This window comes from Anser cygnoides, chromosome 1 (assembly GCF_040182565.1).
Source record: "Anser cygnoides isolate HZ-2024a breed goose chromosome 1, Taihu_goose_T2T_genome, whole genome shotgun sequence".
In the NCBI taxonomy this organism is placed as follows: domain Eukaryota; kingdom Metazoa; phylum Chordata; class Aves; order Anseriformes; family Anatidae; genus Anser; species Anser cygnoides.
This window is the reverse complement of record NC_089873.1, coordinates 53,402,520-53,427,107: the sequence shown is the minus strand read 5'-3', so window position 1 is coordinate 53,427,107 and position 24,588 is coordinate 53,402,520. Positions and strand designations below refer to the sequence as shown.

Here is a 24,588-nt window from a genome sequence, read left to right as displayed (position 1 = left end):
ATGAAAATTAAGGAGCATGTATGTACGTGTGTTGAGATTTCAAGATAAATTTGTGTACAGAGGTTCCTTCTTCCTTACATTTGTACTAGCTTAATTGGAATGGGAAAGTATAGAACCCAACAGGATGTTCAAATTAATCCTGTTTTACCAATCACCATTGAGACCTCTTTTTAAAATAGTTCCTTTGAATAATTCATTGTTTCTAATAACGCTGAATTGTTTAACGATTCTCTTTTCATTATAAAAAGGGATTATTCTCATTAGATTAATTATGCATTCACTTAATTAGGCAATTCACATTGATTATCTGCCTTTTTTAGTACTTTTCCAGTTATAACCGTAAAACAAAATGAAAAACAGCCTGTCAGATTAGGTAAAAGTGAAGATCATTAGCTCTGCTCTCATTGAAGGCAGAATAGATTAACACATTCTCTAACATTCTCACTTTTCTTTTTCATTATTTTTCAGTTTTGAATTCTTGATAATTTAGAAGTTGGTTTTGTTGTGTTTCTCATGTTATCTGACTTTTTTTTTTTCTAACAAAAGCTTGTGTATTTTAAATGCTGTTTTTCTTTTTTCACATGCATCATGCATTTCACATGCAGAAAGTCCTTCTGATTATTGTTTCAACATTGAGCTTTTATCCCTTTTTCATGTCAAAAGATGATAGCAGTTGATTTTGAAACACATTTTTTTATTGTCATACATGTGTTACTGTGAAAATTTACATATATTTACATATGTGCATTCAATTTTCTTCTTAGATGTGATGTATGTATAATCCTTACATGTAGTTAAATTATTCACAGTGCTAGATTCTTTTGTCTTTATTCTTCATTGCCTGAAGAGCAGCCTAGGAAAACTTCATTTTTCTCCCAAATATGTAAGGAAAAGATCTTCTGAAGAGAACAGTGTCATAATGAAAAATTAAACATCAAAGTTTTATTGATAGGAAAGAGAAATATCAGCTGTGACCTAGGTATGAGGTCTTACTGATTTCTTCAAGAAACTTCTATGCCAATTGAAGAAATGTCAACTAAGTCCATAGGAAGGTCAGTTTTTATCTTCATCAATGAAATGAATAAAACTGACCTCACAGTGTGTAGTTCCAGTGAATGAATTGTCCATTTGTCCAACTGTCAGATTGGCTAAATGCAGTATATGCTGAGTGATAAATAAAAGAGTGCATGGATCTGCTCCTTTGGGAACACCAGATGCTACATGGTGATTGTGTGTTGAGAAATTAAATTCCTTGATGTGATGGGGTGAGGGCCAAGCAGATGCAGTATGTCCATCACTAAGTCACTTTGCCAGCCTTGCCAATATGCACTCATGAACCTTTCAGCAAATGAAAGGTTTTCTTACCTTTTAAAATCTTTTGGAAATCCTAACACTAAATATGTCATAATCTTGTAGGGAAGCTATAAGAACAAGTTTACGATAGAACACATGTACTTTTTAAGAAGGAATCTCTCCATCTTGTGCATACAGTGCTGTCAAAGTAAGATGCTTGGGATACAGCTTGTATCTGCTCCTACAATATCAATAAATGTTATTCAAGGGAGACAAGATTCATAGACCTAAAACAGGAAGAGAGATGTAACTGGCTCGCGTAAAGACTTCTCTAATCTTCCAACCTTTTTGCTCCGAGAACTTTCCAATAACTCTGATTTAAGAAAATCTTCAGCTGCTATTAACATAGACAGTAATTCTTACTTCCAAAATGAAATTGAACAAGAAAGATGTATCAGACACAGAACTATTTGGAAGAATATACTAGTTTTAAGTCTTGTTTGCATTTTTCTTGGCAGCTGTGAGTAACTTTAATGAGCATACAAAGACATATGTGCATAAATTGTCAAGTCCTTTTTGCTGCTCTCTAGGCTGTTGCTATCATACAACATTAAAAGAAGATTATTACAAAGCACTCTAATAACTATTTATTCCAAAATCCCTTTAGAACCAATCGCTTAAGTGATGGAATGTAGTGGAGTATTTCCAAACAAGCTAGGTCAACGACCCTAAATGCTGTGGAATGTACATGTTTCTGGCTCTCCCCTTGAGTTTCTCCTTAAATCTAATCATTCTGACATCCTGAATATGTGGCTGACTCTGCTTCCTCAGCACGATATGCTAGACTGTTCAAGAGTTATCGTGTAGAAATTTTAGATCAGAGACAGTGCTAGAAATGCGTCTTTATGCGTCTTTCATGTTGCCAAAATTTGGAATTTCTACAGGAACTGAAAAAGCTTGTGGTGCAATGATCCCCAGAGACTTGTTAATGATTATGTGTTCTGACCTATGAGTACCAACTCATTATGAAGATTTCTGAAGACAGAGCATGGAGGTGCTACAAAAGCACAACTGGATAGTTCTTTCCTATCCAAATATCTCTTTTCCAAACCTTATATATCACCAGGTGTCTGGGGAATTATATAGGGTCCAGAATCTAGCTTTGGTTTTGTAAAAACATCAGGTCCTCTGCATTATACATTTTCATCATCAATTTTATGTTTTAGTGAGAGCTTGTAGTGATCCAGATGTGGTCACAAGCTCAGTCATTGAGTCCCAAAGGCTTGCAATTTAATTTTTTCTCTGTTATCTCTGGTTCTGCTCTGGATCACATCCAATGGTATATTTAGCACAACTGCAACAGATAAGTTTTTCAGACAAAGTCTAATAAAAGAGGACCGTTCTAAGCCAGTGCCGATATTGATGTTGCAGCATCCACTGGCTTGCATAGTCTTTGTATTCATTTTATTTGCACTGAATAATCTTCTTGGTAGAAAAGAATTGAGGGGATAGACTCCCCAACAGTCCTTTCAGAAAGAAAGCCAGAGAGCAGGTGGAAAGATGGAATGGGATATAAGGAACAGTAAAACAAACTGGAATGCTGCTGCCATCTAGGTGATCCTAGGTGATGTAAGTTCATCTTTGTTTTCCCTGTCACATCCTACACATTCAGTGAGAAATTGTCTTAACAGGCCTTGAAAACAAGATCTTTAAGCAAACACTCCCTTGCTCTGGGAAATGCTCATTCACAGCCAATGAATCTGTTTTGTTTTGAAACTCTGAGAGGAAACAGTTACATTAGGTCATGTCTGTTGACTTGGCATCTTGCAACATTGATTCATCACCCAAAAAGTTTTGGATATCAACTCAGAGGCAAGGTCTTTCCTCTCATTTAGTCCCCAGCATACTATCAAAATTTTTCCATTTAGAGAAATCTCACTTTTCATCTGCTCTTTTGCTCCTGGTTGCCACAGAGGTAGTGGTGGTTTCAGTCACAGTTCTGCTCATGCCAATAAGAATGTAATTCAGTTCTCAAGACATGATCTTGTAGCCTTTCTGTGTGCTTCAAAGACTCACAAAATGTGTGAAGTCACCCAGAACCTGATATCTGTTTTGGTTTCAATGGAACTCTAAGTGCTTTGAAAGCTTCAACAAATATTAGGCTTCAAATCCTCGGTGTTGAATGTGCTGAAAGAACCACTAGTGAAGTTTATTATAAACAGATCTGACATTTGAGTTTATGGTCTTGATATATCCACTTCTCATGTTAACATAGTTGTTTAAGTTGCTGCCATAGAAGGAGAATACTCTTTTGAAGATGATAAAATGCAGAAGATTTGATGACAAAGGTATATCTATTTAAAAAAGCAAGTGCTAACTACTCCCTGGTGGGATTAGAAATTTTCTTCCTTCTTATTCAGAAGGTAGTTTACTCTTTTTTTTTTTTTTTTTTTTCCTGCATTAGTAAAGATATCAGGACAAGAAAGCAAGCTGGAAGCAAGTTGTAAGAGAAAACCCAAGAGCATCCCCAGAACATTCAGAATGTTTCTTTTTAAAAGTAGTAGTAGCAAGATGCACTGTGTCAGAAACCCTCTCTGTTCTGGTACAAAGTATCTTTGAATGTTTCCCAGTGAGCAAAAGGGAATGAACTTTTCAACTAAGGAAAGATTGGTGGAACTTTCACTTTTATCTAGTGAAATAGAAGATCATAGTGCCGGTAGGGAATAGTTGAAGCCAATTCTTGAGGCAGGCATTAGTGCGCTTGTGCTCTGAACATGAAAGATTGTTACACACAGGCATATCACAACCAATTAATACCTTTTATATTACAACAAAGTAGCAGAACTACCAGTTCAGTTTATGGCTTTTAAACTGGTGTTAGCACATGTCTTAACAAAATGCTTTACAAATGTTCATGCTAATTTTAGAGGAAGAATTATACAGGATAAAGCTGTATGCTTTCATCTCTGTGGATGAATAGTTGTTAAAAATTTTGTCAGAAGATGAAAATCAGTTCTTTTCAACCACTGGGAACTGGAAACTGTTTTGTTTTATTTTATTTTATTTTAGTTTAGTTTAGTTTAGTTTATTTATGTATTTAAATTATATATATTCTATTATTTTTCTTTCAGAGACAAGTAGATTGCATATATTGTCTTAACATTTTTTCCAGTCCAATATAGACTCAAAACCACTGTTGACGATTTGCAAGAAAATATTTGAACAAAGCCGTAGGTACAGGATCCTTCATTTTTAATACTATTTCTGATGCTTAGGTATCTTAGACTTTAGAGGAAAGAGAAACATGACTAAGAGGATAGTGAAGTATTGACTTAGTTCCCTTTTGTCAAAGGTCTTTAAGAACTCTTGGCTACACATTTACACTCATCTCTGTGCTATCTATCAAAGATGGAAAATTCTATTTAAAGTAGTAATGCTGCTCCAGACAAAGAAAAGTGTTGTTGAAGATCACATCTGGACCTGGACTGTGGATTTCCCACTCTTGTTCTGGAACAGCAATGAGAAATATTCATTCCTTGAAGGAAGAAAATCTTGGATCCAGAGCTTCTAGAAAACTGTTTTCTAAAAAGCTGGTTCTGATTCCAAAAAACAATCAGGCTACCATAATTTATGCTGTTGGCAAAACTCAGATTCATGACACCTGCAATAAGAGAGCTCTGTATATGATGTTGGGCAGTGTCTCATAAATCACGCAGTTTGCCAGCTACCTCTCAAAGAAGAAAATCCTGCATGTAAATTTAGACCCACACAAGAGGTTCCTGGATCCAGGGGCTTGTGGATCAAACTTTCTGATCCACGTTAACACTCTGCCAGTATTTTGCCCTGCCTAGTGTTCTTCTCTTGGGAAAACACATCTTTATAGCATTGACAGAAAAAGTTCAGAAGTCGGCTTTTTAATGAAGAAAGTGCAGCACTAAACTGCCAGTCCAGTTCATTCTTGCATGAACTTAGTGTATCATTTTAAAAGGAGCTGTAGCTAATGTTTTCAAAATGGGTTATCTCTACTTAGATGCTGTAAATCAAATTTAGATGTGTGAATAAATTTGGTTTGCATTTCAGGAGAACCTGGCAAATCTCAATTCTTAACTGAAAGTTTCCACCTTCTACTGTGTCTGTTTGGGATGGAGTTAACTTTTTTCATAACAGCCTGGATGATGCTGTGTTTTGGATTGTGGCTAAAGCAGCATTGATAAACACACCAACATTTGGGCTGCTGCTGAACAGTGCTTGCACAATATCAAAGCTTTCTCTTTTCCCCACTCTGTCCCTGCAGTGAGTAAGCTGGAGGTGGTCAAGTGACTGAGAGGGGACACAGCTTGAACAGCTGACCTAAGCTGGCCAAAGGCGTGTTCTATAGCATATAGTGTTATGTTCAGCAATAAAAACTGGAGTAGAGGAAAAAAGAGGATTTTTGGCTTCTAAGGTGACCTTTATTAAACAACTTGCTGGGCATCAGTCCACATATGAGAAGCAGTGAGCAATTTCCTTTTTTGTCTTTTTTTTTTTTTATTTTATTTTATTTTTGTCTTTTTTTTTTTTATTTCCCCTCTTTCCTTCACATATTAAACTGTTTTTATCTTGAACCTCAAATTTTCTTGCTTTTGTTTTTCCTTTACTGTCCCCTCATCATGCTGGGGGGTGAGCAAGTGAGTGCTTGGCTCTGGTTAGGGCAGCCCACCACACACCTGTACACTCAAGTGTTGACTTTTCCACTAGACTGAAAAGGTAGCAGTCATTTATATTTGTAGCCCAGTCAGTTTATGTAAATGTTTAATCAGCAACCTCTGATTAAATTACCTCTACTTAGGAAATGAGTGGGGCAGTTGCAGGGTGTTCTCCTCTCTTGTTTGCAGTCAGAATTCTCTAAGAGTTTGGGTGTAAATGATGCTACAGTTGGTTTCAGGAGGGTGCCATGTGTCATCTGCTACCTATCCACTTAACATGAGGTATTTCCACTGTTATTAACCCTTCAGTGCAGGAGAGAGACTTGTTTATGGGAATGCGCAGTCAAGAGTTTTCCGGAAAGTTTTACTTGTACTTAGTTGGTGTCACGGATTAATTGCAATTTGTTTTAGATAGCTTTGGTAAAACTGTAGTAAAGATAATCCTTTAATATGTTATATAAAATAATAATCCTATTATAGAGACACTCTTAAGAGTCCTGATAGTAAACGGAGAGTGAATTCCATTTTTAACAATTTAAAACATTAGTTTAGAGTTGTTGCTGACATTTTTGATATGTCCATGTAGACTAATGGAATGTATGCAGCCAGAGTCATAGAAAAAGCAATTAATAAAAATAAGCTTTTAGCTAAAGCATCTAGCAATGCACTTGCTTTTCAGTAAATGTAAATAATGATGTCCTATTCTAAATTAGCCTTCTTGTAGTAATCCTAAAGCATGTAGGAATTTCATAATATTTTTAGTAGTATGTTGACATTATAGACCTCTTAAAGAGCTAAGAATTAACCTAGTATATGTTACTTAAGACAGCCAGTAAACCATTAGTACTGGTTTGAAAAGGTTTCCAAAAATGTAATTTAGTAATTACATGGATGAAGTGAAAGAATTTTACTGTTTTAATAAAGTAAATCTCGGTCGAGAAATTTGTTGATTATGTCACATTAAGTTGAATGTACCAGCTACATTCTATTACATTCAGGCTAGTTATAAATATACCTAAGATAACATCTCTGTTGAGCTCCAGTGTTCAAATGTTTCATACAGACAGCTAGAAGTACGGTTCTGAAGATCTCTCCCTAAAAATCCTTGAGTTATTTTTGTTGAAGACAATAAATAAATATTTTATTCCACCCTTTTGGAATTAATTAGCCTAATGATCAGTTGACATTATTTTCAGGTTCTAAGCTGCAAAATATTTTTCGTATTTTTTTTCAGAATAATCTTCAAGGCTCAGTACATCTTGAAGTCTAAAAGGTTGTGTGCTCCTTGCATAAAGAGTACATCCAGTTACTATCATCTCATTTTCCTAATCCAGTACATTCCATTAAATACAAACAAACAAAACAAACCAACCAACCAAACAACAACAACAGAAAAAACCACACACAATATTAACAGTTTAAGGCTGGTTTGCTTTGACATTGACCTAAAGGTTAGGGATGCTCTTTCAGTTCGTTTGAAAGTGAATTGGAATATCAGTTAAAGCTTTTTTCAAAGAATTCAGCCAAATCAGGGGATAAGAACTGCCTATTGTAATTGGTAGATTGTCTGAGAATTTTCAGATTCGGAGATTGTCCTACTGTATATAAAGCATGTCCTGATGTGGTACCAAAAAAAGAAAAAAATAAAAAAAAAGTAACTTTTGTCCCATTTTTTTCCCCATCTTGACATGAGGAAAGAGAGAAAATATTGACATTTTCTCCTTCATAAGAGACTTCCATTAATGGCTCAAGCACTGGTTTCCAATTCTGAAGATGAATTAATTTCTTATGATCAAAATTGTTCTCGTATGTTTTCTTTTTATGTTTTTCCCTTCTCTCTTGCTGTTCTAAGAAAGCCTTTTTGGAAATCATTTTTTTCTGGAATCAACATAAAACATCATAGTGCATGAAAGGATGGTGCATAGCTGAGAGTGGATGTAACCAAAGCAAGCAAGGCTTATGCTATGAATGCAGTAAGACGTGAATGTTTTTCCGAGACTTTGCAGATCTAAATATCTAAGACATAGGTGACCGTCTGAGTAAAGAATCTCCCATCTCTTGCCAAGTTGAAATGTATCCATGGAGAAAAAGCAAAAAGCTAGGAAAGCTGTCTTTCATCACTTTTGGTATTGAGATAATTCCTTCTGCAAATATGTTCATTGTACCCAAGCATTACTGGATTCACTGTGCCCTTACAGACCTTGCTGGCTCTGGTTAAGTGGATTTTCTGCAGATGTATATAGAAAGCAACAGGGAATGTATGAGGAAAGGAGGCAAGAAAGAAAGAAAATCCCTTACTATGAGAGGTAACTCATTTGTTCATGGACTGTTGTTCCTGAAGAGGCTTTGTGGCCAGTGATGGCTTCGTGGTCTTCTGGATGGGTGATCTTATTTTTCAAAAGTAAGATAAAAAAGGAAGGATGGGATGTTGGAGCATATAATCACCATACTTTAAGATGGCTTTTCCAAATATAAGGTTATGCAGACACAAAGTCTAGACAGCTGAAACCCTTTGAAAAGTCCTTGATCCAAAAATAACATGTTTTACAAATTAGGTGTGAAAAAGTCATTAAAAGGAGCAGAATTAAGGTGGTTTGAGTAGCTTCCAAAGTGTTTTCTTCTTCTTCAAAGGAAAACTCATTTTTGTTGAGTTTTACTAGTTGTTATTTGTTTATCTTTTGAAACTACTGTACTTCAGTTGAAGTTTGCTTAATGCTAAATTATTTATTCTTCTGTGTCTTAACTTGGTGTAATGATTACAATATTGCAATTTGTAAAGATTCAGTCACATGATTTTAGCTATCTTCATTTTTTTTGGTTGTTGTTTGTTTTGTTTTGTTTTTGTTTGTTTTTACGTGAAAAGTAAGGATTACTTAGGAAACAAAAAACTGCAATTCTTTTAGAGTCATTGATATATGTGATAAAATGTAAGTTCATCAAGGTATACATATACAATCCTTTTAAAGCAAAGTATTGCTTATAATTCTAAAGCTGGAGAAACATGTTTGTGTATATGTATGTAGAAGTAAAAAATATATTTTATATGATCTTCGAGATATCCTTGTAAAATGGGAATATATTTTGCTTGTAGAGGCAATTTGATTTTATTTCTTTTTCCTCTGAGGAAGCAAAGACCAGTATAACTATAAGCAGAAGGGCAGGTTCTTGAAGACAGGCCTCTCACAGATCAAGGGTATTGTTCTTTGACAGCTGAGTTTTACTGTAACTTTCTTCCTAATCATAAATATCTTTTGCAAATATTGCAGTTAGTTATTCCTATCATATCTACTGGATTTTTCTGTATTTGCTACATTTTAAATATATTGCAATACAGAGCAAATGAACAAATGACCCAACACTGAGTGTGGGACATCTAATTTGGTTTTGTTTTTTTAATTCTTTTTTTGTATCTGTATTTTCTGAAGTATTACCTATCAGTTGTTTTACATGAATTCATGTTCATGTACTCCATTCCAGGTCAGTTCCTCCTAGAAGAATCCCGTCTAATAGAAGCAGCTGAGATGGCAAAGAAAGCAGCTGAACTTGATAATACAGAATTCGATGTTGTTTTCAATGCAGCCCATATGCTCAGGTTAGTGCCTTTACATGTCTTACTTGATTTTCCTCTCTTTTGGAGGAAAAAGTCTTTACAGCCTTTGTTTACACAGGGTTTATTTTTAAAGCTCAGGGACTGTTTTGAATAATTCAATATCTCTAATAAGATGAAAAGAATTGGAATGAAAGTGTTGTGGGATTAGGACTATCTATTTCTAATTTTTTATGTGCTAGCTCATAATTTATTGCCTTTACAACTTCTGTTGTTCACAAGTAGGTAGTTCTTTTTACTTGCTTATAAGAACAATTGTTTCTTTTGTGAAGAACATTCTGCAGGATTTCCTTTCATCTGATCTCTAAAGATTTAGGATGCATAGCATTTGCAAATTATAGATCTGGAGGTAACTAGAGAATATTGGAAATATCACCTTTTGTGTTAATATCAATAGGGAACACTATGATGATTAGACATCTAAATATTCTCAGGCTAATGCTGACTTTGAGACACACAGGAGCAATTAATATTATCAGAATCTATGATTTAAAATATAGTCATATTTAATTCTGTTCTCATATCTGAAATGAATAAAATTTTAGTTGCCTTTTTTTCCTTTTAAAGCTGGTAGACCTGGATATTCAGTAACATTGAGCTTCTGCCTGAACATGATCATTAAATTCACATTACTGTAATAGGTATCTTCCATGCTTATTTCTAGGATAACTATCTAATTATTATCTATTGTTGACTTGACAGTTATGAGGATACTTGATTTCATTTAGATTATATCTATGCTCAGAAAATGCATGACAAGGAAATAAAAAATATACTTCATTAGCATAAAACAGTTATTGAGATTATTTCTCTAATGAAGATCTGTCACTTGGCTGTTTGTACTTTTAACATTTAGGATATGAAATGAAAGGAAAAGAAAGTGATATTAAAAAGAAAGTAGAATCAGCTTCAGCCAAGTGACCTGTGTTTTAGAATGAAGTTTTTTATACCAGGATTTTGAGATAAGACCCAAAACGTTCTTTGAGATATAGCTCTTACTGCTTATAGATTAGAAAAGAAGCCCAGTCAAATGGTTCACTGATAAATAATGGTTTGACCTGCAACAGGTGTATCCACTATTTTTCCTTCCTCCTGATTATTTTCAGAAAATGTCTCCTCAATGTACAATTCAGGAAGTTAAAACATCTAGTTTAATGAAATATATTCATAGACAGAATCATAGTAAGTTAGGCATGAAAGCTGAATCCAGAAGGATGCAGAGAGCCAGACTCCTGCTGATTTCAGTGAGTGTGTTGTGGCAGATAGTTTAATTGTGTAAAATGGTGTGATTTTTTTGGAGTGTGTTATAAAATGTGTTGGCATACATCAGTACTATTTAGCAATAGGCTTACTGCATGACTCTCTCTGTGACCACTGACTGAAGCACCTCAGGTCTCTAAGGCATATCTTTACACTGGGATGTGAGTATTGTTTCACTCTCAGTGTAAGATCTGTGCTGCTGTACTGTACATCAGCCGTGGTTACCCTACTTGATCTGGTTGGGACTGGACACTTCTAGGAGGTTTCAACCAGCATTGAGCTCAGGGACTCTGAATGGCATCCTCTATTTTAACTCTAAGCACAAATTAGAACCTTAAAACAACATCAAAACAACTACTAAGCCAAAGCCTTTTTTAAAAAAAAAAAATGTACTGATAGTTTAGCTTAGCTAGAATCTATCTGTGCTCCTACGTGATACCTAGTTGATCTAGTTTTCCATTTAAATACTCATCTTTCTTTGTGGAAAACTGTAATGGCTTCTTAGTAGGCTCTTGAAGACTCAGCTGGTCTGGATGATTTAATAAGAGTCAGGGTGGTAAAGTCAAATTCTGCCAAGTTTTTCCTTAAAACCGCATGCATAATGATTTGAATGATTTTTACTAAAATGTTACAATCCTGCTGTCTGCCTTGGTTTACTGCTTTAATTAGCAGTTTATTCAATACATTGTTTACATAATAGCAACTGGACAAAGAGAATGTGTATTCATACATTGGGACAGCAACTACAAATCCATTATGAGTCTGCGGGACTTCAGAGAAAGCTGATTTTCAGGATATTTAGAATGAAGGAGATCTGTGGTGATTCCAAGCGGAAAGCAGATACCAAGAAATGAATGAAGAAAAGAAAGGGGTACTCAGACTGGCACAGAGTATGAAAGATAGAAGCTATGGTACAGGTGGATGCTCAAGAGGGTCATAAATGAAAAGCTGAAATTATTAAATATAGCAGTTTCATGTAGGCAGACAACACTTATTGAGGTTGCTATAGAGATCTATAAAAACTGATTGGTAAGTAAGAATTCTGAATGTACTGCACAGCTCTTAGGTAGAAAATATAGAAGTTCACAAGGCATGGAAGTAAACTGTTGTGAGAGAGGAGGAGGGATATATTTTAAAGATTTGTTGTGGATTAAGAGAAAGAAATTGATATTGAAGTGGGTGATGCAGGGTGTCCGAAATGTCTGGGAAGGTAATAGCAGTAGCTCTTTTTTTTTTTCTTCTTTTTGTAAATTCTAATATTTAAATATTGACTGAATATTCTTCCCAGTGCCATACTGTTGATTTAGGGAAGTATCATCTTTCCCTCTTGTCATTATCCTGTTTCCAACATTACCCCATGGTGTGTCAGGAGATTTAGAAACATGAAGATGCTTATTTAGAATTGCACACAAATTCTTTATAATTTGGGCTACAGCTGCTTTGGGTGGATAAAATCACAGTATTCCCTCCAAGTTCAATTTGTTTTCTATACCAGTAATTAACAATTTTTGAAAAATCTGAACAAGGCATAGACTGGGATGCTGTGAATTAATGTTTGTTCTTCTTAAATTTGCAACAGAACTGTTAACTGTGTCCTAATGCCATAGCTGTATTTTAGATAGCCTGTTCTCAGTTTTGCAGTCACAATAAAGATTCCAGCTCCTTCTGTCAGATATTCCAACACTGTTTACATCCTGTCTGTGTGACTAAATCTGAAGCTGAGGTCAAGTTTGCATTATTAATGAACCTTCTTTTTCCTAATTACACAAATGGTTAATCATTTTTTGCCTAGGTGATTTCTGTAGGATCATGATAATGCAATGTTAGATGAATTGAGTCACCTGTAAGAGAAGTGAGATGTGGGATGAATGTAATCGTTTATTTTCAACAGTCTGGTAACTTTTAACTTGAATAGTTCTTGCCTGTAAAATTTGTTTTCTCACCGAATTTGGTTTTCAGACAACTTTATTCAAGGGTTATGTAGCTGTTTTGGAGGTGGTTCTTAAAACAGTAGTAACTGCTTGTGTGTTTTACTTTTGTGGTGTTTGCTGTGCCCTTGATTATAGACTCAGCTTGAAACCTTTCAGCAAGGCTAGATACATCTGAATGGAGTGTAGTGAAGCATATATATTGGGAGTGCCTTGTGGTGGCTCTAACTTCAGTGACGGAGTCATCTGTTAACAGAGTTGTTTCACTTTGCAGTTGTGTACTCAGGTGAGACAGGTTTCCTGTAAACTAAGAGATGGTTGCTTTTAGAATGAGGAATGGCAGTGTAGTGACAGCGCTGTACTAATTAGAAACAGGAAAAGAGCTTCACATTGTCTTCAAATGAAAACAAGCATAGGAAGAAGAGTTTTGCTAAAAAGTACTTTTTTGTAGGAATATTTTTTTTTCACGCTTCTGTAAGACAATGGGTTGCTCTGGGCAACCATTGTATTGCATGAAGTCATTGCATGCTTATTGGCTATTTAAAAACAGAAGTTTGAATTAAAGCAGTGCTATGTGACTTGGTCTTCATCTTGCAGTGAACTTCTATGAGAGTATTTTGGCTTGCCAGACACACTGACTGAACATAAGGTGTAGTTGCTGGCACAGTCTCGCAGATACCAGTTCACCCTATGTTGTTGCCTACACAGATTTTATTCACTATGTAATTGCTATCAGTGTATTTACATATGTATATGTATGGCTAAGTATATCATCCATGTAAAATCTTGTAATTGTTGTAAAGCTGAAAATATGGATGAAGGGTTACATGTATGGAATGTCATTATAATTTTAGTATGACACAAAAGGTTCTATTAAGAATGACAAGTATCAAAAATCTGTACTATTAAATAGCAATCTCTTTCATAAAAATGTCTTTTTCATAGTGGGACTGTTATCCATGATTTCACTTAAAAAAAAAAAAATTAAAATTAACAGCCTGAAGCTTTAGGCCAAGCAACTGGCAGTTTAAAAATAGCCCTTTCCATTCACTTGTTTATGTATCTAAGCCAGTTTATGTATCTAAACATTGGTGTAGTTTTTCTCTCAAAGCAATATTTTTTCCAGTGGTTAGCATAAACATTTAAAATGAATGTAAGTGGAATGTAACTGGGTGTCAGGAGAACCTAAGAGTGATGTGTTGTCCAGCACATTTAGGAAGTGTCATTGGCAATCACCTGGAACACAACACAGGAACTGGTAGGTCTGAAGGCTCAGGTTGAGAGAGATGAGAGAATAAAGAGATAAAACATTTTTGTCCCTTGAAATAAGATTGAATGCTAGATGTTAATTGGGGAAATCAGATGTGTTTTCAAGGACAGTCCTCATGAAAAGATTTGGAATACAGGTTGAAATATACATCTTAAGTATAAAAAGGGCTCTGTCTTCCCAACTTCTCTTTACTTCTTTTCCTTCCTTTCTGTTTTATTATCAGCATTTTGTCTAATGTTTTACTGCGATGTGAATTATGTTTCCTTTAGTGGTGTCCTTCCCTTTTTTGACATTGATCCAGAGCCCTTTACTGCTTAGTGGCATAGGGTTACTGCAATTTCCTACCCCTGTGCCTTTTATTTTTCCCAAGGGATACCCATTCCAGGGTTTAACATAATGAATTTCTAGCGTAGATCTCCAGTGAAAATGTGAACCAGAATTCTCCCGTATCTTAACTAAAGGAGCAGTTGCTGAATGCCTCAGTAATGGAACTGGCATTTTCCTGAACAGATTAGTTGGTGTATGTTCATTTATATAAACCATTTTTAATAGATAATTATAAATTTAAATTGATTTCGATTTGAAAATTAATGATTGGTATGTGCATGTGGGAGGAAAGCAAACCATGTATTTCCACCACTGGGCTAAAAGAGGACAAGATTTTAATTTGGTCTACATTTATGTGCCAACAACACTTTTTTGAGCTGAAATGTATGGTCTGTGTCTGCCCCTGGGTAAGGCACCTTACATGTACAGGTTTTCACTACATTCAGAAATGCTTTGTTTCCTGACTGTTTTGTGTAAACAGGGAAAAAAAAAAAAAAAAAAAAAAAGAAAAAAAAACCACTGTGTGACATATTTCAATTTATGTGCCTTGTAGTAAGTCCTGAAATTTGGAAGTATGATATATATATTTTTTTCAGTAGTTTCAAGTGCTACTAATGCCCCTCAGGAGTGATTCAGAAGCATGTTAAATGAGTGTTTTTAGACATTCTACTATTTCTAACCACAGTAAAGCAACCACTGTGTTGATGGTGCATGTGCAAAGTAATATAAAACAGTTAACAGGTATCAACTGGGTTGTACGTGGTAAATTGTTAGTCAGGAAGTGGTTTCAGGCTGCATGTGAAATATGTGAGAAACTTCAAAGGAATTATCCATCCTCCCTTTCTCTTCCCAAGACCAATAACTGTCTTTCAAAATATGTTGATTGGAATTAACTGCTTATCATGTATATTGTGGCTAATATTTAAAATTTTCATGGATGGGAATACAAAATTAAAACACAAACTGATCACTGAACAACAAAACATGTAAAACATCATATGTAACTAACAAAATCTCCAGATACAAGTGCTCAGTTGACGTATTCTCAGCTAATTACTGTTCTTGGAAGGGGAAGAAAAAGAAAAAAATAATCCATCCTAGCCTGTATTATCCTTGTTTTCTAATTTTTCACTTGTATCATACAAATGCATCTGTAATCACATAACAAAAAAAGATCTCATATGAAGACAGATAACTCTCTCTATATTTTTTTTTCTCCTTGGCTTCAATATTGTGACAAAACAATAGCAAAAGATATGTAGCTTGCTGGTTGTTCCTACATATTTACCATCTTTCTCATAACATGTATGTGATTAAGAGATACTCCTTCAGCCACTGGCCACAATGAAAATTTTGAGAGAATTTAAGAAGGTAGAGACGAAGAAGAAAGGAGTTTGAGAGAAGATATAAAAAGGGCCTGGTGAGCAAAAAAAAAATGTGTTTGGATTTCTTTGGCAACATACTGCATTCATTTGAATGCATTAAAATTAAAAGTCAGGGAATGAAGATATAAAAATTAAACTACTAGGAGAATGTAGACGCCATCTATATGAAAGTAAAAGAAAAAGAGGTGGGAGACTCGTCTTATTCCCATGCAATATGATGTCAAAGTTAAACCCAATCTTGGTCTGATGTGAGTAGGTGTTGAAATGAGAACTCATGTAAATGATTTCCCTGAATCATAGAAACCTATTTTTAAGAAATCCTTGTATTTTCTGCATTTTTTTTTTCTTGAATAACAGTGTTCTTGGAGAAGCAGAAAGAAATGAACTATGTTATTGTGTAACATGTAGCTTAATAATTCAATGTTAAAGTATGGATAATTACAAAAAATAAGCCAGATTTTCCTCTGGTGAAGACTAGTACATCAGTGCTTTCGTCTCAGCAGCACTCAGAAGAGTATTTAGCCTTCTGCAGTTCTCTCCAGTGTGCACTAATTTTCAGAAACACTATGTACCTTTTCAGCACTAAGAAGAAAATAAGGTACACAAAGAGGATTCATCAGATGGAATGGATATACTGAACTACAATCTTTTAGATATTTTGGGTATTTGTTAAGGTAATATCCTTAAATGGTGGGGAATAGTTGCAGTATTTTTTTAGGTGTGCCTTTGTATGTTTGTTTGTTTGATTTTAACCCAAGGAAAATGAGGAGTAATTATATATACATATATATTTATTTTTTTTTTCTGTTCTGATAGACAAGCCAGTCTTAATGAAGAAGCTGAGAAATATTATGAAATGGCAGCAGGATTAAGACCTAACGTAAGTACTTCCTTAATGATATCCATTACTTAAACTGATGAATGTGCTGTAGTGCTGAACTGTTTATGCTGAGGAGAGACTTCTTGCTGGAATGTTTGATCTCTTGGCCTGTATCATATATGGTCAATTATAGGGTAGTCAGATAAAGCCACACATTCGCTAGACCAATCAGTACACTTTCATGTTATCTTAGTGTAGTATTCCAGCAACAAGTCATACTTGGCTCACATATTTGAAAAAGATTTATAGATTTAGATTTATTTATCTACTTTTAAATGTGTCAGGTTTGGAAAGCTCTCCTAATTCCAGCTATTTTCACTAGTAAAAAGATAATGAAAGTGTATTCTGTGATCTACTATTTAAGGCATTTTAAGTAATACATTTATGCCTTTTCCTCTGTCAGGAACTTGTGGAAAATGTTGTTGTTCAACAAATTTAAAGATGGTTGTACAAAATCAAAGAAATGCTTATTCCTTGAAGTGGAAATATGTAGGAATATATGAGCGCCCTATTAAAGAAAATAAAAGCTCATTACCAATTTTATTGCATCAGGAACTAAAGGAATAAAATATTTTCTTTTTACCATTTCTTACTCAATGTTATATTTCTTTTCAATTACCTTTGGACTTTGGGAGAAACCACCACTCACGGATATAAATGGGACAGGAATTATTTTTAAACTCTCATACTTTGTCTATTGAAGGTATCAAGTACAGAACACATTCTTGTCATGAAATTCTATAGCGCTTAATTTGAAAACAGGTTAGCATTTTCATTAAAAAAAAATGGCAAAAAAATACAGTCTTAAAACTAAAGAATTTTGGGGCCTAAAACCCCAAACTAACACTAGCTAAAACTCAAAATAAGCTAAAAAAATATAATACAAAAAAATAAAGTAACCTATTCATATGAAACTTTCATTTTCACACAGTCTCTTAAAAAAAAAAATCCAATATCTATGTATTCCTTTAATTCGTATTTTGTGAGATTACATTTTAGACTTTGTGATTTGTTGTGCTTTCCGGCAGGCTTTCTGGTGCACGTCTTTTGCATTTTCTGAGTGGGTACTTTAATGTTGAAAAAATTCTCTGTTCCCTCAAAGTTGGTACAATTCCTCTTCTCTTTTCTACAGTTCATCATACTCTCAAAATGTTCCACAGATACTCAAAAATTAGTTTATTCACATGTACCATAAGGAATATGATTATAGGGGTGAGGTTTCTCAGAGATCCTGTGAAGTAACTGAGGGCTTCTGGCTCATGGAGTGGTACTGTAAAGTCTAGGTGATTCTAAGTATTGCTGACAAACTTTACACAGTAAGACCCAAGTATAATTTTTGAAAGATAAGGTAATCAGAACAGCTACTACCAAAGGATGGCAACTATCTACTAACTTAGATATTTATTGAATCAGCACTTGTTTAGCTTGGCTCTCCAGTGCATTGCACACACCATTAGCACAACTGTACTGTGGAAGTCAACCGAAGGGTAAAGCTCAGTGTTTCTGCAGGTATCTTCTTAAGCATTTCAGTTCAGAGCAAGAACATACTTTTGAAGCACATCTCACAGACATCTCCACTTACTGCACTCTGTTTCTCATCACTTCTTGTAGTATATGAATGGGAGTGTATGTGGGAGGAAACTAAACCAGAAGATGCATCCAGTATACTCCAGCAGCTAATAGGAATAGCCCAGAGGAAGTCCAAATTAAACCCCATGAAACATGCATTGCATGGACAAGATTACCTTAGCATCCAAATGTTTTCCTTTCTGTTATGCTATTCCTCTTGTTAGTATAGAGATATCTTTCTGTCTAAGACAAATTTCATAGGAGGTTATGAAGCTATGTCTGAATGATCTTTTGTTGGCTGTAGGAATTTTTCATGTGGAAAGCAAAATATGGTTTTAACATTAAATTGTTCTGATTTATAAGATCATTATCATCATGCATAAAAGTGTGTTATTTTACTGGTAGTGTAAGATACATATATTTTGGAGGTAGGGTGACAGCCTCCTCCTTGGCCTGATAAACATCCCACCATTCCTACTTTGCTGGTAAGGGTCTGTTTTTCCTTTTGTCAACTGTAAGGGTTCTTCAGTGTTTTTTTTTTTTTAATGCAAAAAATGTAACACATTTTTTCCAGTCGTGCCCAGAAACAAGGTCAGCCTTGTTTGTAATTCTTAGTTCATTATTCTACCTTAAAATAATTGCTCTCTGTTTAGAAATAGTTTTATCTTGGTATCTAAATACTATTAGTTAATCAGAAGAAAAGTTAAATCTTGCTTTTAAAGTTTAAATCTAACAGGTACTCCTGTTGAGTTTCCTTTAAGAAGGAATTCACTTTTATCTTACAGGTGCTAAAGTATAACTCTGTGGCTAACCATAATACGCATATGTTTCATGACTTCTCATAAATAATAGTTGTAATGGTGCAGAGTGGGCAAGATGTATCAATTTTCATTGCCGTCATTGACTGGTAGAGGAAAACTGTACAAGGGCAATATCTCAAGAATGAAAGTCAAAGTTGTCAACTTTCTCATCTGTTTTCTTATTAACTCTCCAAATCCACCATAACAGTTTCAGAGCGGGGGAAAAAGAAATCACTCAAAGGAGGTTTTCTAGGTACTACGCAATATAAAGTAGATGTGGCCATACAGAGTTCCTGGTCTTTCCAAAGTAGAGTAGAATGCAAATTAGCTGGCCACAGTGAAATCCTGTGTGCTCAATTGCAACATGTACTGGAAAATTAAATGTGCCAGGGCCTAGTCTCTAGTGTCAAGCCAATCAGCTTCTCACAGTGCGTTCAGATACTGTCTGAGAGACTGCAGTGGCCCAGTCCAGAGCTATGTAGGAGCCATACTTACGTCTTGAAAGTGTAGAGAATAGATTTCTAATGGCCTGGAATGTGCCCTGCCCACAGTGTGACTTGTTATTCTAGATACAACCCTTGTATCTTCTCACTGCCTTATGAAGAATCAGCAAAGTGATGTGACTCAAGATGTTAAAGAAACATCTTAATTTCAAGTAAAATATATTGCTGAAGGATTTTTTTTTTTATGTATCACTAATTGTCTGAAAACACTTTGTAGAAAATTCAAATACTAGATGTATGAATGCAATGTAATATATAGATGTATGCACACACAATTCCATATATATACATACATATATATACATTTGTGTGCATCTGTTTAATATCAGTTGCCAAGAGATCTGTTTCTACATTCCCTCACAGTGAAAATACTGTGGCATCTTTGAAGCCTCATTCTGCGCAATAGGTCAGCCTTGTTCCTAGAACAATGAAGTGGTAAACATGTCTGTTTTACAAGAGTCTTCCTCCTTCAGGTGCTTGAGATGGTACCTGTTGATTTTGGTGAATGAAATTTCTCTGAAACATGCAAGCCATTGTTTTTAAGAAAGCAAACATAGATTATATTTTGTAGTATTGGTGGTAATTAATTCGTCATTGAATTAATTCTGATAGGACTGAAAAATACTGGAAATACTAATTATTCTCTCTGTGAAAAGCCTTATTACAATGAATAAAGTATTTGCAAAAATATTATAACGGGTAAAGTAACTGCTGAATACAGGTGAGTTTATATATGTATATACACACTTCCTGAACATCTTTGCTTTTGGACACTCCTTCATTTTACGAAGTGTAAAAGAATTATAACACTTTGGCATAACAGCAGCAGCAGCTGAAATGCAGTTTGGGTACAAAATTAAAAACAAATCTGGCTAGTGTTATTCAGGAGTTAGACCTAGCCATTCTCATCGCTAGAGACCTCATCGCTCTCTATAGGTACCTTAAAGGAGGCTGTAGAGAGGTGGGGATTGGTCTGTTCTCCCATGTGCCTGGTGACAGGACGAGGGGGAATGGGCTAAAGTTGCACCAGGGGAGGTTTAGTTTGGATATTAGGAAGAACTTCTTTACTGAAAGGGTTGTTAGGCATTGGAATGGACTGCCCAGGGAAGTGGTTGAGTCGCCATCCCTGGAGGTCTTTAAAAGACGTTTAGATGTAGAGCTTAGTGATACGGTTTAGTGGAGGACCTGTTAGTGTTAGGTCAGAGGTTGGAGTTGGTGATCTTGGAGGTCTCTTCCAACCTAGATGATTCTGTGATTCTGTGATTCTCTCAATAATGTTCATGATTGGCCATATTTACAGTAGATGTTTATTTATCCTCTATGAAAGTAATTTCCAGTCAAATTTCAGAAGAGCGGTACTTTCTGTAGAATATAGTACTTCTGTGAAAAAGAGAATTGTTTTTCTTAATCTTCACTGAAGAGGCAAGCATTCTCAAAATTGTCTATTTATTTCCAAGTAGACTTCACAGAGTTGACTTTCCCCTGGAGAGCTAAGGAGGAATCCAGGAAGACATTCAGAGAATGAGTCTACTTTTATTTGCTATGAATCATTTCTTACAGGGCTCTCTGTTCCTCCTTCGACTCTATAGGTAACCTAGAGAGATTATTTTCCCTAGTGCCTGGATGTCTTTGAATATTTCCTGAAAAATGCATTCCCACGGTGCGTGTTTTCCATGGTCAAAACAAAATCATTTTAGAGCAGTGAGAAGCCCATATGTGTTCATTCTAGCAGTGTTGGCTTGGATGTGTGTTTATCATGTTAGTCTAATTTTAACAAATGCAATTACATGAAGAAATGAAAGTGCAGGTTTCTTGGACAGCAAGACATGTATGCAGTGATTATTCTGAGTAGGAGTATTGCTGAGGAAAGTGTACTCAGAGATGGTTTCTAGGTGCTCTACATCTTGTAATGTTCATAAATCAGGCAATTGTTTTAACAAGTTGTTAGGCACTCTGTAATGTGAGCTTTAAGCTCACTTTGTTGTGGAAAAATCAGTCATGCAGAAACTGTCTTTAAACTACCATTCTTTACAAGAATGTGAGATACTGACTTAAGCTCCAGCTGTTATTGAAATTTTAAGACATCATTTGTGTAATGGAACTTCATTTCTAATTTTTTAAGTCTGAACTTGAAGCAACCAATCCTTAAAAAGATGCTCTAGAACCCCCACATATGGCCAATGACTCTTGAGAAGAAAAGGCACTTTGAAGTGTGACCTCAAGAGTATTAAATAAAAGAGAGCTCACCAGAGCCTTAAGACTTTGAGCCACCACTTTGAGCTGATTGGCTTAGAAACATTCCTCAAGGAGATGCCATGACCTGCAAGTCACTGCCATCCCAACCACATAGTAATGCTGCTTGCAGTCTGGAGCTCATGACAGCTTTAAGCCCCATATCATCGGCACATTGTCAGAAACAGCTGTTTCCACTCTACCACTTCAAAAGGGCTTGATTAAATGTCTTACTGTAACAACATACATAAAGACACACACATAGAATGAGGGGGAAAAGAGAAATGTACCAGTAAGCAAAATAAATATAATTTCAACTAGATGGTTTAATCATGGTGTGGGGGACTAAACTATTTCTTGACTTGAATGGTTTATGTAGTCAGTTAACACAATATCATATTAAAAAGCAGTTGCTACAAGTGCTTACTTTTTTTTCCCCAATGCTGGAATACAGATTTAATGTCAAAGGCTCCAGCTTACAATACGCTCTACCTCAAGCTGTCCAACAGTTTAAAGAAGGACACAAGTGATTTCCAGATAATTGAGTATATGTTTTTACAGCCTTCTTATAGATAAAATGCTTTTGGTGCCTTGTATGGCATATATCCTTTTATTTATGGCAAGACCTCAAAAAATAAATAGCCTTCCTATAGTACATACATCTTAAAATCCGACATCTATCTTGAAATATATGTGACCAAGTTCTGCTTTATCACGATTTTTTTCCTGAGGTGTTTCAGTGCCAAATTTCCATATTTGACTTTCTCCTGAATGTTTAGTAATTCTGTCATTTAGCTTGGGTGAATGTGAAGAAGATGGCTTTAATATATTTTACCAGTATCATTAAAGGCATATCCTGTTTTCACCAGGGTGAATTGTCATAAAGTTCTTAAGAGCTCCTGCTATGTTAGTTCTGCTCCTGATGGTAGGCAGATTGTTTAGCATTGATTCTTGAACTGTCTGCAGCTGATCCTCAACTGATAAGGCACTGTTCATCACTTCACCAGCTCCAGTCTTCTCATGCTGCTCCAGGGATACTGCAAAGCCCTCACCAGCGATGGATCCATTGCTCCAGCAGCTCTTTTGAGAAGATCTACCTAGTCCCTGTAATCCAAACCCAAATGGGTTGTCTTGTCATAGTACTCAGCAGCATGGTACAGATAAAGCTGTCATGGTCATCTACAGAAACAATATATATTTGATTTTTACACCACGTATTATTACCAATAAAACATAAAATGGCATGGGTTGGAAGGGGCCTTAAAGACCACTCAGTTCCATCCCCCTGCTATGGGCAGGGACACCTCCCACCAGACCAGGTTGCTCAAAGCCCCATCCAACCTGGACTTGAACACTTCCAGGGTTGGGGTATCCAGAGATTCTGTGGGCAACCTGATCCAGTTCCTCACCACCCTCATTGTGAAGAATTTCTTCCTAACATCTAAATCTACCCTCTTTTAGTTTAAGGCCGTTACTCCTTGTCCTATGACTACACTCCCTGACAAAGCATCCCTCCCCAGCTTTCCTGTAGGCCCCCTTTAGGCCTTATAGTGGCCTTTAGGAAGGCTGCTATAAGGTCTCCCCAGTCTTCTCTTCTCTAGGCTGGACAACCTCAGCCTGTCTTCATAGAGAGAGGTGCTCCAGCCCCTCGATAATCCTCTTGCCTTCCTGTGGACTTGCTCCAGCAGGTCCGTGTCAGTCTTATGTTGGGGGCCTTATGACTTATGGCAATTTTCAGCTAAGAATCCTTGTTCTAAAATGTTCTTCTGTCTGTTTACTTCCTTGTTCAAAGTAATAATAACATAGTCATCTTTTATTTTCAAATATTTATGCCATTGAATGACCACAGGGTCCTATTTTTAAATAGCTAGTGTCAGGCATTGACTTGTGTCTGCTTTTACAGAAAATACTAAAGTGAGCCATATGGGGCAGGTGTAGCTTCTGCTGGTTGCCTGCCTGCCCTCTGAGCTGCCCCCAGCTTCTCCTGCCCTTTGCTCAGTGCTGCGCAGCTTCCCCCTCACAGCACCAGTTGCTGCTAAGCCTCGCATTGTTTAAAGCTTCCTCTCAAGCATGCCAAGCTTTCCGCCTCAATGATATGAATGGCTGTGGACTCCTTCCAGCCCAGCAGCACTCTTGGCCTCCTGAAAATGACTCCTTTCTTCTTTCCTGTTGAAGGTGTGAGGAATAAGAAAACTTCCCAGGATCCAGTTCTTCCTCTCTTCCTGCTCTGTTGCTTTCTGAAGACTGAATCAATTGTTATAGGGCATACAAAACTTTTAGGCACTAAAAAGTGTACCACAGCTTCCCTACTGAGAAGATAGGCATGACTGATGGGAACCATGCTTCCAGATGGCACACTTTTAATGGTTTGTCTTTGGACAGTTAAATCAATCAGCTTCACTGGGTCAAGAGGCAGTGGAACACCCTGAGAGGAAAGAGGATACCTACCACTCCCTGATGTCAAAAGCATAAGAGAGCACTTTCTGCTTACTGCAAATTGGGTGGAATGTCCCCTTTGACAGACAAAAGACTGCGTCTAAGATTTGATATCAGAATAGTTATGACATATGTCAGCCTGCCTAGCAGAAGGTAGAAAGGGTCTTCACTGTTTACGTAGAATTAGCAACACTTCTCCACGTAAGGAGCTTATCAGCGCATATTCTCTCTTTGCTCCTCATGAGATGAAAAGCTTTTTAAATCTAGTTTGGGACCTGGGCCCAAATTTTTGTTGGTGGTAGTGGGGCTTCACCCATTGCAGGTCCTTACACTCAACTCATTTTTTTTTGTCTGTGGCTAAGTGCAAGGCAGGTACCCTTATCCAGTTATTGGGAGGAGATTGTGTTTTTTCT

At 36.0% G+C, this 24,588-nt stretch overlaps 1 protein-coding gene across 8 annotated transcripts in view; it reads left to right on the top strand.

Annotated features, from left to right (window-relative positions):
• Window positions 1-24,588, top strand: part of TMTC2 (transmembrane O-mannosyltransferase targeting cadherins 2) — a 369,395-nt gene that overhangs the window by 214,624 nt on the left and 130,183 nt on the right. For all 8 annotated transcript variants that reach the window (XR_010830965.1, XR_010830962.1, XR_010830966.1 and 5 more), the window contains 2 exons: window positions 9,456-9,570; window positions 16,572-16,635. Coding sequence is in view for 5 of the 8 variants with exons in the window: in XM_048061231.2 (XP_047917188.1) it covers window positions 9,456-9,570; window positions 16,572-16,635 (179 nt within the window). In the remaining 3 variants the exon portion in view is untranslated. The remainder of the gene's footprint in view (window positions 1-9,455; window positions 9,571-16,571; window positions 16,636-24,588) is intronic.